The 13,590-nt window shown below is 39.6% G+C and overlaps 1 protein-coding gene across 3 annotated transcripts in view; it reads left to right on the plus strand.

Annotated features, from left to right (window-relative positions):
* Positions 1-13,590, plus strand: part of IleRS (Isoleucyl-tRNA synthetase) — a 283,203-nt gene that overhangs the window by 261,295 nt on the left and 8,318 nt on the right. For all 3 annotated transcript variants that reach the window (XM_068347042.1, XM_068347044.1, XM_068347043.1), the window contains exon 13: positions 4,096-4,474. In XM_068347042.1, coding sequence (XP_068203143.1) covers positions 4,096-4,474 — 379 coding nt within the window. The remainder of the gene's footprint in view (positions 1-4,095; positions 4,475-13,590) is intronic.

A 13,590-nucleotide genomic window follows, 5' to 3' on the forward strand; every position in this document is an offset into this window, starting at 1 on the left:
ATTAAATTGTCAACAAAATAGTTGTTCCGGCATAAATACAAACCCTCTGCTATTTATAGGGGTATACTTTCGGCGTAGCTTAAAGACGAACCCTGATACTTTTAGTGTGGGATAACTACCCCATCCGCTAGTTAGTGGGTGGGGGTTGGGGTAGACTGGCTACCCCGCTCACTCACACCTCACGGCTGAGTAACCACTTTACTTTTTGGCTCAGTAGAGGGCGGACATGCTGCCGTTCTCTCCCGCAAAGACTTGCCTCGATTGTTTTTCTGTCATTTTTTTTTTCTCGTGTGTTTTCATTTATCATATGCATATATATGCATGTATATACAGTATGTATAAATTGAAATATATTTTTATGTTGTTAGATACTTGTAACTTAATTACTGTTGACAACATATCCGGCGGCCTCCGCCGTAAGGGAGTCGTCATTGTGTTGATACTACTCCCCTACCTTGCTGCCCACCCCTGCATTGATGGTTGGCAGGTTCTCAACACTCCCGTCTGTTTGTTTCATTACTTGAGTTAAAGTTTATAACAGTTCAGCTCTCTTTCGAGGAATTATCTTACAAGGAAGGTGACTTATTCTCCGAATAGTTATGTTGTGCAGCGGACCATGAATTGTAATTAATCACAACTTTTATTATCTTTTCTACAGATAGCAGCGACGTAGAACACAAGGCCGATGGCTTCGGCCGCCCTGTTCATTATCCTGCTCTTCATGTGGTAGCTCGTGAGCTGCCCACGTTACCAGGTAGCAATCGTAGTCAACCTTCAACTTGAACAAGGCTTGGTGATGGAAAGCATAGTTTGCTCCCAGGAGGTTCGCCTCTAGGGACTGGAGAACCTTCCCTTATGAGGGAGTGTTAACCTTCCCCAAAATTGGGTTGCACCCCCTTCCGAGGGAGAGCTTCCCCACTTCAGCCGTTCAGCAACCTTCCCCCTTTCAGGAAGAATTGTGGATGGCTCGACGAGTTTTTCTTCTGCTATCTCGTCGGCGAAGACTGCTTCTTCCCTTTGAACTGGGAAAAAGCAAGTCTAAGGCTTCTTCCTCCTTCGAGGGGAACTTCTCACTCTCGTTTGTGAGAGAAAGATTGTTACGCCCACGAGGAGCTTGGAGAAAGTTTGTCTTAGGCGATGTCCTCCTTCGGGAGGACTTCTCCCTCGTTTGCGAGAGAGATTATTACGCCTACGCTTTTTTCCCATAGAGCTGGGAGAAAGCTTGTCTTAGGCAATGTCCTCCTTTGGGAGGACTTCTCTCTCGTTTGCGAGAGAGATTATTACGCCTACGCTTTTTTCCCATAGAGCTGGGAGAAAGCTTGTCTTAGGCGATGTCCTCCTTCGGGAGGACTTCTTTCTCGTTCGTGAGAGAGACTTTATTACGCCTACGCTTTTTACCCATAGAGCTGCGAGAAAGCTTGTCTTAGGCGATGTCCTCCTTCGGGAGGACTTCTCACTCGTTCGTGAGAGAGAGATTGTTACGCCTACGCTTTTTTCCCATAGAGCCTCTAGTTCGCGAGAGATAACTTATAGGAGTTTGCTGATCCACCTGGGGCGGTGGCAGAGCTTTCTCCGAAGCAGGTTTTCCCTTCGGGGGAATGATTCTCTCGTTCTCAAGAGAAAACCGCCTCTGGGCATCGGGGGCATGTCCCCCCTTACGCTTATGGTTCTCCTTCATGGGCGGAGCGAGAGCCTTATCTTTAGCGACGTTTCCCTTTGGGAGAACAAACCTCCCTGCGGAGATGTTATCTTTGAACCTGCTGGTTCTCCTTGTTCCTTCGGGGTCTCGTTACGATCACCCTTTGGTCTGCGTGATCGTGAGCCTTCGGGCTCTCGTCATGTTGATCCTGCTGATTCTCATGACAGCAGGAGTCCTTCGGGACTCCGTCGCGCTGATCCTTTGGGCTAACGTGACTCGAAACCTTGGGCTCCCGTAACGATGGTAACGTTGAGCCTTCCGGGTCTCGTGCCATCAGTCACGATGACCTTTCGTGGTCTCGTGACATGACAGGAACTTCGGTTCCTCGTTAAGCTAACCCTTCGGGGTCTCGTGACATGACAGAAATTTTGGTTCCTCGTTAAGCTAACCCTTCGGGGTCTCGTAACTTTAATTACGCAGAACCCTTGGGCTCTCGTAACTTTAGTTACGCTGAACCCTTGGGCTCTCGTAACTTTAGTTACGCTGAACCCTTGGGCTCTCGTAACTTTAGTTACGCTGAACCTTTGGGCTCTCGTAACTTTAGTCACTCTGACACTTCGGTGTTTTGTGACAGGGAAACTTCTGTTTCTCGTTGCGCTGACCCTTCGGGGTCTTGCAACACAGGCTGCGTTAGGCCTCTGGTCTCTCATGCCCTTATTGACTCTGACCCTTCGGGGGCTCGTGACAGGAACTTCGGTTTCTCATTGCTCTGACCCTTTGGGGTCTCGCAACACAGTACATGTTGAACCTTCAGGTTCTCGTATTCTAGTCATTATGAATCTTACTCGTATGAGAGAGAGTTTTCGGACTCTCGTCACGCTGAGAGCTCTGGCGCATCCAACTTGGTGCGTGCGACCAACCTTATGCACACAAACAACACTGCGCGCGCGAACAACTAGGCGCGCGCAATCAGCGCTATGTTGAAGTGCGCGAACAGCTCTTATACGCTCGCAACCATCCCTGTTTGCGCGTGTAACTATCCCGGTTTATTCAACCTAGCATTATCATCATCATTGATAATAATGATAGTCAGGTATTCTAAATATTACTATATAATTTGTTTTTATGAAAATCTGGCTTATTATTTGAATTTGAATCATAGCCTATGACATTAATTACTGGTGAAACCTTTTTATTGTAAAACATTTAACCCAATTATGAAAGAGAGAGTTTTGATTAGGTGGAACTGAGGTAGGCAGTTGCCATTGGTAAGAACCTAAGGGCTCCAACAGGGAAAGTACCTCAGTGGGGAGGGAAAATAATGGAATACCAAATAAAAGATATAAGTAAGGAATAGAAATACTGTATAGAATATTTTAAGATCTATAACAACATTAGAATAATCTGGAATTGATTTATCATTAAATAGATATTCGAATTCTTAACAAAGAATTTAGTTGTGTCTTCAAATGCACAAAAAATGGCTTATTGAGAAAGTCTTAAGATTTTCGGTGATCAATCTATTCTGAAGTGTTTTAATTCTTTCGTTTTACCTTATTTCGAATATTGTTCTCCTGTCTGGTCTTCATCTGCTGATTCTCATCTTGATTTGTTGGACAGCAACCTATGGCCTATTGAATTTTTTATTCCTGATCTAGATATTAATCTCTGGCACTGTCATTCAATTACTTCATTATGCATGTTGCATTAGGTTTTCTATTTTTTTTCTATGAATCCGAGAATCCTTTACGTTCAGATCTTCCTGGACAGTTCCATCCTGTTCGTAATATTAGGCATGCAGTTAATTCTAATAGTCAGACCTTCTCCATCATGAGACTCGATACTGCACAGTACTCTAGAAGTTTTATTCCAGCTGTGACCAAATTGTGGAATGATCTTCCTAATCGGGCAGTTGAATCAGTATAACTTCAAAAGTTGAAACGTGTACCAAATGTTTTTTTGTTGAACAGGCTAACATAATTCTTTTTATGATTTATATATGAAATATCTTTTAATGTTGTTAATTTTTTTAAATATTTTATTTTAATTGTTCCTTATTTCTTATTTTGTTTATTTCCTTTCCTCACTGGGTTATTTTTCCTTGTTGGAGACCTGGGGCTTATAGTATCTTGCTGTTCCAACTAGGGTTGTAGCTTAGCTAGTAATAATAATAATAATAATAATAATAATAATAATAATAATAATTAAGGATGTAAGTTTCTATAGCTAAGAAAAATAGATAAGTTAAAATTTTTTTTATAGCTATACATTATTTGTCAGTATTTTATCGTAGCATTTAAGTGTTAAGTTCCGAGCCTCAGTGTGACTATCATATGTAATAAATGTTATTTAATGATTATCATAGTTTGAGTACAAGCTTGGATTTTATTGTTAGTCTCATTTTATTAAAAATAAAACTTGAACTGTAAGGTTTTATGAGATGCCTTTTTTTTCAGGTATGAGAAAGAAGAAGGTGAGCAGTTTGAATTTGAGGAAAGTTCTATGGGAAAGTCTAACAATGTTATGGACAGGTGGATCTTGTCCTTCACACAATCTTTACTGAGCTTTGTCCATCGGGAAATGGCCGCTTTCAGGCTCTACACAGTCACACCTAGACTTGTAAAGTTTGTTGATAACTTGACAAATTGGTATGTGAGATTTAATAGGAAGAGGCTCAAAGGAGAGACAAGTAAAGAGGATTGTTTAAGAGCACTTGAAACCCTGTATTCTGTGCTTTTCTGCATGATCCGAGTAATGGCTCCATTTACCCCTTTCATTACGGAAACAATGTACCAAAATCTCAGGAGAGTTCTGAAGCCTGGTGCCCTTGGAAAGGTAAGAATTTTCTAGACACCTTAGTTATTTTTATATATACTTGTTGGCTCAGTTGAGGGTGACAAACTACCATATAGCCTCATGTATTAGTAAAACAAGGGTTATTTATAGATGAATTTCCTATATTTGGGGAGTCAGCAACTTTACTGGTAAAATCAAATGCTGTTATTCCATTACTCAATTTCTGGCAGATTTTTTTTTTTTAATGCTCTTCAAATGACCTAACTCTTTACATCATTTCATCACCAATTGTTTTATCATATTACAGATGTCCCTCTAAATACACAATTTCAAAAAGTAAACATCTGTCCATAAGTTTGAATAATTATAACAGTGTAGAGTATTTGTAATCTATGTTTAGGTGACAATACATAAAGTTAATCGGTCTTACTGTTATAGCAGTATGTGTGAGCTGTAAACAATAACATTGCTAGGTTACTGAAAATGTGTATACGTATATGTAAGTAGAGAGAGACCCATATCCAGACATTAAGCTACGATTCACACCAAGCACTTGGCTGCGAATAGTGATAAATAAGCTTTTAACATAAATATCTGTGGTAGGTTGTAACTTATAGGTACATATGCACTTGAAGGTATAAAAGAATTAGAAAATAAAGTAAAATAAAATTTGAATTAATACATCACATTTCAGTATTGACATAAGTCGCACACTATTCACAAGAAGTTTACAAAGACAATTAGACAAGATTGCTAGTCAGGAAATGTTTTAAAGTAGCAGGATTTGATAACATATGGCAATTTACAATGCTTTTTTTTTTTCAATTTGGTGTTTTGAATATACAAATGGGTGTGCATACTCCTGAGGAAAGAAACTCACAAACTCGGGCTTGAAATTTTGGAAATTCAAAATATTATAGTTTTGGGTACAATGTCGATATTTCATATAACAAATAGTTGTTTGAATGATAACAATTTGTTTTCATGCTAAAAGTCCTTTTAAAATTTATGTATGTCTGGTCCTGTATGCAACCCGTTCCTGACCTGAGTACCCAATTATTTATTCAAGGGAAAGCAGCTTATTTTAGCATCCAGTATGGAGTAATTCCTCTATTTGTATGATTTTCCGAAAAATAGATTATCCATTTTCTTATAAACTAAGAGTATTAAAAAATAAGCCTTTGCTGCACGTCTTAACGTATGTGCTTATTTCTTTGTCTGCTCATTTATTAATTTTCAACTTTCATGTAATGATTATACTGAAAGATGCATAAAGTGTCAGATGATAACCAAGCTAAAAGCGTAAAATATATTATGCTAGTCTTGTTCTTGTGTGCACGTTTGGTACATTTAGACTATGTACAAATGTATGTGGGGTGTCATATTTTTATATTTGAAGGAAGGGCTCACCATAGGTTAGTAAATAATCCTGAGATATGATTGTCATGTCTTTATGATACCAATGGTGAGTAAAATTACTTCCAAAAGCCCATACTTATAACTGTGGCCTTGCATAGCTGTGTTTCTGGACCTCTGAGCCAGGGAATTCACTGCTTTCTACCCTGCCCTCCACACACACTTGACAAGGATTTTATCTACTTTGGGTTTATATCCTGCCTTCCACTCACACTTGACAAGGATTTTAATTACTTCGGGTTTATATCCTGCCTTCCACACACATTTGACTATTTTATTTACTTGAGGTTGTGAGCCTATCTCTTCCTGTCAATTCCAGTCACTACTTTGATGGTGAGATTGCCTGTGGAGAGAGTCAAGGTGGAAAGCATAGTCTTTTCAGCCCTAGAATCTGCTGCCATGAATTGTTCTTCCAAGGCCAGCCTCCTGGATCAACCAATAGCCCTGTATGGTTGCCTACTTTACTATTACTTAGAATTTGTAAAACCCAAAGACCTTAGAAGTAAAGCAAGTTGGGTTTGTCTCGTGCAAAGGTGTTGACCTTTAACTGCTCTCCTAACCAATGGGCCAACCGAGTTCTGAAAAGGAGGGATGAGGATTTTGCCAGATTCTTTGGAAAAGTTGTACAAGGGAACACCCTGGTGCTGGAGGCTACGTCTCTTTACTCAGAAGGTTGTACATACATACATATATCAAGGCACTTCCTTCAATTTTGGGGGGTAGCCGACATCAAACAAATGAAACAAAAAAGGGCACCTCTCCTCTCTACATTCCTCCCAGCCTGACAAGGGACTCAACCGAGTTCGGCTGGTACTGCTAGGGTGCCACAACCCACCCTCCCCCGTTATCCACCACAGATGAAGCTTCATAACGCTGAATCCCCTACTGCTGCCTCTGGGGTCATCCAAGGCACAGGAGGAAGCAGCAGGGCCTACCAGAACTGCGTCACAATCACTTGCCATTTATTCCTATTTCTAGCATGCTCTCTTGCCTTTCTCACATCTATCCTCCTATCACCCAGAGCCTTCTTCACTCCATCCATCCACCCAAACCTTAGCTTTCCTTTTGTACTTCTCCCATCATCTCTCATTCATCACCTTCTTTAGCAGACAGCCATTTTCCATTCTCTCAACATGGCCAAACCACCTCAACACATTCATATCCACTCTAGCTGCCAACTCATTTCTTACACCCTTTCTCACCCTCAGTACTTCGTTCCTAACCCTATCTACTCGAGAAGTACCAACCATACTTCTTAGACACTTCTACTCAAACACCTTCAATTTCTGTCTCTCCGTCACTTTCATTCCCCACAACTCCGATCCATACATCACAGTTGGTACAATCACTTTCTCATACAGAACTCTCTTTACATTCATGCCCAACCCTCTATTTTTTACTACTCCCTTAACTGCCCCCAACACTTTGCATCCTTCATTCACTCACTGACGTACATCTGCTTCCACTCCACCATTTGCTGCAACAACAAACCCCAAGTACTTAAACTGATCCACCTCCTCAAGTGACTCTTTATTCAACATGACATTCAACCTCGCACCACCTTCCCTTCTCGTACATCTCATAACCTTACGCTTACCCGCATTAACTCTCAACTTCCTTCTCTCACACACCCTTCCAAATTCTGTCACTAATTGGCCAAACTTCTCTTCCGCGTCTGCAACCAGTACAGTATCATCGGCAAACAGCAACTGATTTACCTCCCATTCATGGTCATTCTCATCTACCAGTTTCAATCCTCGTCCAAGCACTCGAGCATTCACCTCTCTCACCACTCTATCAACATAAAAGTTAAACAGCCACGGCGACATCACACATCCCTGTCTCAGTCCCACTCTCACCGGAAACCAATCACTCACTTCATTTCCTATCCTAACACATGCTTTACTACCTTTGTAGAAACTTTTCACTGCTTGCAACAACCTTCCTCCAACTCCATATAATCTCATCACATTCCACATTGCTTCCCTATCAACTCTATCATACGCTTTCTCCAGATCCATAAACGCAACATACACATCCTTACCTTTTGCTAAATATTTCTCGTATATCTGCCTAACTGTAAAAATCTGATTCATACAACCCCTACCTCTTCTAAAACCACTCTGTACTTCTAAGATTGCATTCTCTGTTTTACAGTATCCTTAATCCTATTAATCAGTACTCTACCATACACTTTTCCAACTACACTCGACAAACTAATACCCCTTGAATTACAACACTCATGCACATCTCCCTTACCCTTATATAGTGGTACAATACACGCACAAACCCAATCTACTGGTACCATTGACAACACAAAACACATATTAAACAATCTCACCAACCATTCAAGCACAGTCACACCCCCTTCCTTCAACATCTCGGCTTTCACACCATCCATACCAGATGCTTTTCCTACTCTCGTTTCATCTAGTGCTCTCTTCACTTCCACTCTTGTAATCTCTCTCTTATTCTCATCTCTCATCACCGGCACCTCAAGACCTGCAACAGCAATTATCTTCTGCCTCCCCATTATCCTCAACATTCAGTAAACTTTCAAAATATTCCGCTCACCTTTTCCTTGCCTCCTCTCCTTTTAACAACCTTCCATTTCCATCTTTCACTATCTCTTCAATTCTTGAACCAGCCTTCCTTACTCTATTCACTTCTTTCCAAAAGGTTGTAAAAAGGTAAAAGCATCGCTAGAGTTGAGGAATGCTAGCCGTGACTTCCTCATCCATCGTGTAGTTACCTTCAAAGGTCCAGGTCCTTCGAAGGTACCGGTGTCAAGACCTTTGGTCTTTTTTGCACAGTAATGTTCAGCTTTGAAGAGAGCTCCAAAACCTGATTGGGATCCCCAGTTACTTCTTTCCATAAGAGAGGTGCGGATAGTACTCCACCTTTCATGCCCAGCCTGGCCAATGCAGGGGGGGGGGGGGGGGGTTAAAGTTAAAAGGGGACACTTGAAATTGGTAGTCTCCTTCTCCAGCTGCTGCGAGTTCGGTGGGGGAGGCCTGTCATGCTATTGGGCAAGGTGAGAGTAACAGTGGATTGTAGAAATTCTTTTGGAACAGATCCAGGCTACCCGTTAAAATCTTTCTTTGATCTTTCCTGAGTAATACTTGTTTGTCATTCCAGAGTTTCCATTTGAAATCACTGGAATCTTTGGCCTTATTGATTAAAGTAAAAGTAATGTAAGAGAAGAATGTGCCTTAAGTCATTCTAGACAGTTCTGGGGTTGTAGGGTTTTACACATTGCTCTTCATGTTGAAGAAGTCAACCAGGAGCTTGAGACCAACTATTGACCTCTTGCCACTTAATAAGTTAGTTCATCAAACTCTGTTCAACACGGAGATGCAAATACCATACAGTCCGCTATTAGAGAGGACTTTAAGCTCTTGGTGAATGTGAAGGATGTTAATTTCAAAATTTGAGTATTACAGAAAGTAATTTCACCCCTTCTTTGAGTGAGTTAGGTACCAGTTCAAAGTCCTTGGTTTTGAACTGTTCACTTCCCTCCAATTATTTATGAGATTTTTCACATTGATCTCATCTTGGCTCCTTTTGAAAGAGATATGCTGTTAAAGGATCACAACAACTGACAGTTGCTTCAGGTTTAAGATCGAGTACTCTATTTGCTGCTATTTAGGGATCGTAGGAAACTGGGAAAAGTTGAGACCCACTGCAAAGCTGAGGAGGAAGTATCTGGACATGCTGACACAGCAGTAGCTAGTTACCCTTGAGAAGATTGCATTAGCAGCCTGAGATAGGAGAAGCAACTGTTCTTTTTCAAGCAAAAATGTAAGACAGCTTTTGAGACCTCTTTCATTTTTGGAGAAACTTTTTCCAGAATTATCAGTGGTTGGCTGCCAGCAATCTCCCATCCCATTTTGTTCCAATGGAGCAGGGGCTATGAGAAGATTTTTCTTGACGGCTGAATGATGAAAAACCTTTCAACTCTCCACCTCAGTAGATATGTCTGTTCTCAGATGCATCAAAGGGTGTTTGGAGGCATGCCTGAGATTAAATTGCTTTGCTTTAGTGGTGCAGTCCCCAGACGAAAGTTCCTGCATATCAATCTTAAAAGCTAGCAGTGTTTTTAGTACTATAGGCTTTGCAACACTAGCGCTGATGTGTGACAACTTTAGTCATAGAGTCTGTCAACAAGCAAGGAGGTCTGTTTTAGTCTCAGGTGCATATCTAGGCAGTGGAAAACGCTTCAGAGCTCCCGGGGAAATTCATTCCAGGCAAAACAAATATCCTAGTATTCCTACTCAGCAGCCAGGGGCAGGTTGTAGGTTCGAAATGGTACCTTCATTCTTACTCGACGGAAATGCTTTTTAACTTCTGGGAACCACTGGCAATCGGCCTGCTTACCAAATATCGAAAGAGGAAACTTTGGTTGTTCTATTCCCCTGTTTCAGATAATTGAAAGTGTTTGAGGTTGCTGTCCAACACCCATGGGGTGACCCGGATTCTTACCCCTTTCCCACATTCAAGCCTATTTGCAAACTGATCAACCTAGTGTTGATCACACCAGGTGTCAGGATTACAGTGGTGGCTCCCAAATGACCTTAAGATGAGTAGGATCTTGATTTGTTGTCAAGCTCCTGAGTGAACCATCTCATAGAACAAACTTCAATCAATCACACCTTCAGAGCTACAGTAGGGTCCCGAATTATGCGAGAATTTGGTCGATTAATGACCTCGTGGAAATGGAAAATCGCGAATTTCGAAACACACAATTAAAAGAAATAATTCCATTGCGGCCATGGCAACCAGCAATTTGCCTATTCAAATGTGTTTACTACCCATTTCCAATACTTTCTTTGTAGTATACTGTATTTCTTTACAATATCAAATTGTTCTTGTAAATAAATAAAACATTTAATATACTTTAAAGTTCTAATAACTTGAAAAATGGTTAAAATTACAACCAGGATAGGTGTAAACACCATATATTTCCCGTTATAACACAACCCAAAATACAGACAAATTTTAATGTTTGTCATATCTATTGTATAATACAACTGGTGAATAGCAAAACCATCACTCTATAGACTAGCTTGTTGTATGATTGAAAATCCAGAATTATCAAAATAAAGGCGATTTTATATCATGCGTTTCCTAAACACGCTAAAAAGCACAATAGAAAACGACAACCAATGTTTTGTTTACGTTTATCTCTGATCACAACGAAGAAACAGACGCATTTATACATCTGTGTTTTTGAATTGACAGCAATTTTACCAAGTTTAGATTATATGTTGAATTTTTTATTACCAATGTTCTAATTATTTTTTATTAGAACTTTCAAATAAATGAAATGAATGCCATTTATGAAATGTTTTTCTTTATGATGCCGCCTGAAACGGAAACCTTCCATTTGTTTACGCTCCATCATCGATCATAATAAACAAACGAATGCATTAAACACACATGATCTAAGTCATAACTAATGATATTACAAACATTTAGTAAACATTATGTTATTACAAATATTTTACTTACCGTATCCATATAAATTCCTAAATTCGTAGCAAAGCTGGAAATTTTTTTTTCCTTATGCGTTTAATCCACAATAGCAAACTGCCGCTAATGACAGAGTGATAACTTACGATAATTCTAAACTGTTACGAAAGATAATTGTCCTTTCCATATCCAAAATACTTTTCCTAACTTCAGTTATAAGTCAACTTGTACCCACCTCAATTATGGATCCATATGCAAAAAAGGTAAAAGAAGAAAGTACTAGGCCTATTTTTAAAGCCACCGAACAATTAGGTTACCGCTATAACGTTCGATGAGAGAGAGAGAGAGAGAGAGAGAGAGAGAGAGAGAGAGAGAGAGAGAGAGAGAGAGAGAGAGAGATGGTTTTAAAGTACTAAACAATAAATATGATAGGTTATAACACATTGGTGTTTATGTAATATTAACTGTATAGATGGTTTGAATAAGTTAAGAAATGGTGTAAACAATTCTTTGTTATTGTATTCGCGCGGAAGCTAGACATCAGCTGATGTGATCACAGCCAAAAGTAAAACAAAAATAAGTTAGCAATACTCGATTTTTAAAACACACCCGAAATTTAACAACATAAGTACATGTTTTATTATAGCGCAATTGACATTTAGAGTAAAAATTTTCTGGAATAGAATGGTGTTTCCTAAAAAATAGTGGTTTGCGGACGAAATCGGTTACCGTATTTTAAGCTATGATTGAAATGGATGTATACACGGTATAATTTTTTCGTTTTGTATTTAATTGACACTACAAGAAAACCGATTTTGGTTTCTTCATCTATTTGTACGTATTGTATAACGAGAGAGAGAGAGAGAGAGAGAGAGAGAGAGAGAGAGAGAGAGAGAGAGAGAGAGAGAGAGAGAGAGAGAGAGAGAGAGATTATGACGCAGAAGAAGGTTACAGACCTAGAACAGGGGAGGATGATGGGGGGGGGAGTGATGAGATAGGCTGGGTGGACTCGCAGGGGAGACGGTAGGGGACGGGGGAAGGGGGGATTTGGTTGCCAGTGGCTAAAAATAGATTCTGAAAGACGGTAAAGGGAAAAACGAATCCCATCGAATAAACAGAATAAGGAAAGGGAATAAGATCCAGAGGAATAATAGATATAATGGAATGAAAATGACTAGATGGTGTTAGTTGTGATAAGAATAATTTAGATATTTGAAATAAGAGTGTCTGGGGAGGTATAGAAGGAATTCGTGATAAATATAGAGGAATATCAAAGGATACAGTTAGTTTGCATTAAAGGGTTTGTTATCGTTTATCGGCAGTGAATAGCCTAAACTTCGGTAACGAGTCGTCAATATTTTGTCATATTTTAAACAGTATACATTTGATTAATGTTTGCAAATCAAATGTATACTGTTTAAAATATGACAAAATATTGACGACTCGTTACCGAAGTTTAGGCTATTCATTGCCTATAAACGAACCCAGTCTACTCGTGAAAACCTTGAACGCCCAGAGGGAAAAATAAGGCTTTTAAATATACTGTACTAAACAAAAATAATGCTTTAATATACCATCATTAACACTACCATTACAATTATCGTAAGGTTGGAGAAAGATAAAGATTGCCGAGAACGTAACCACATTTCTGGTTACATTTTGTCAGCTGGACTCGCACAGTTAACAGTTGATTTCATTGTTGATGTGGAATTTTATCCTTAAATAGGCTATTCATTATGAAATTATGTTAATGAAATGTAATGTTGATATTGTTTTGTAACATTTATTATAAATCACCGTATTTAGGGCTACCAATATACTTAAAAAGACAATAGATTTGATACATTTTGTAGTGCTTGACTCGCGAACTTTGAACAGCCTCGTAGATACAGGAAATTTAATTTTTTAAAACTATCGATCGTGTAATTGAGGAATCGCGTAATTAGAACACGTGTAATTCGGGACCCTACTGTACTTAGCTCCAGTCATTGAAGTTGTTTGCACTTCACTGTTGAGGACTTTACAGCATCTCCAAGCAAAAGGCTTTTCAGGAGGTGTTGGAGTACCTATGATAATACTCTGCTGCTGTCTACCAAGAAAAAAAAATTTCTGCAATTGGTGTCATAGAACGACTACTCTGATTGGAGCATCTCTAGTGCCAATCGTAGACTTTCTCATCCCTCTTTGCAAAGAGAAGTGACTGTCATGGCTGGGAAAGAATAATATTGCTCAGCCCTAAGTACAGTCTTCCGACCTGAGCTGAGTTG

Source organism: Palaemon carinicauda, chromosome 23 (genome assembly GCF_036898095.1).
Source record: "Palaemon carinicauda isolate YSFRI2023 chromosome 23, ASM3689809v2, whole genome shotgun sequence".
Taxonomy (NCBI): domain Eukaryota; kingdom Metazoa; phylum Arthropoda; class Malacostraca; order Decapoda; family Palaemonidae; genus Palaemon; species Palaemon carinicauda.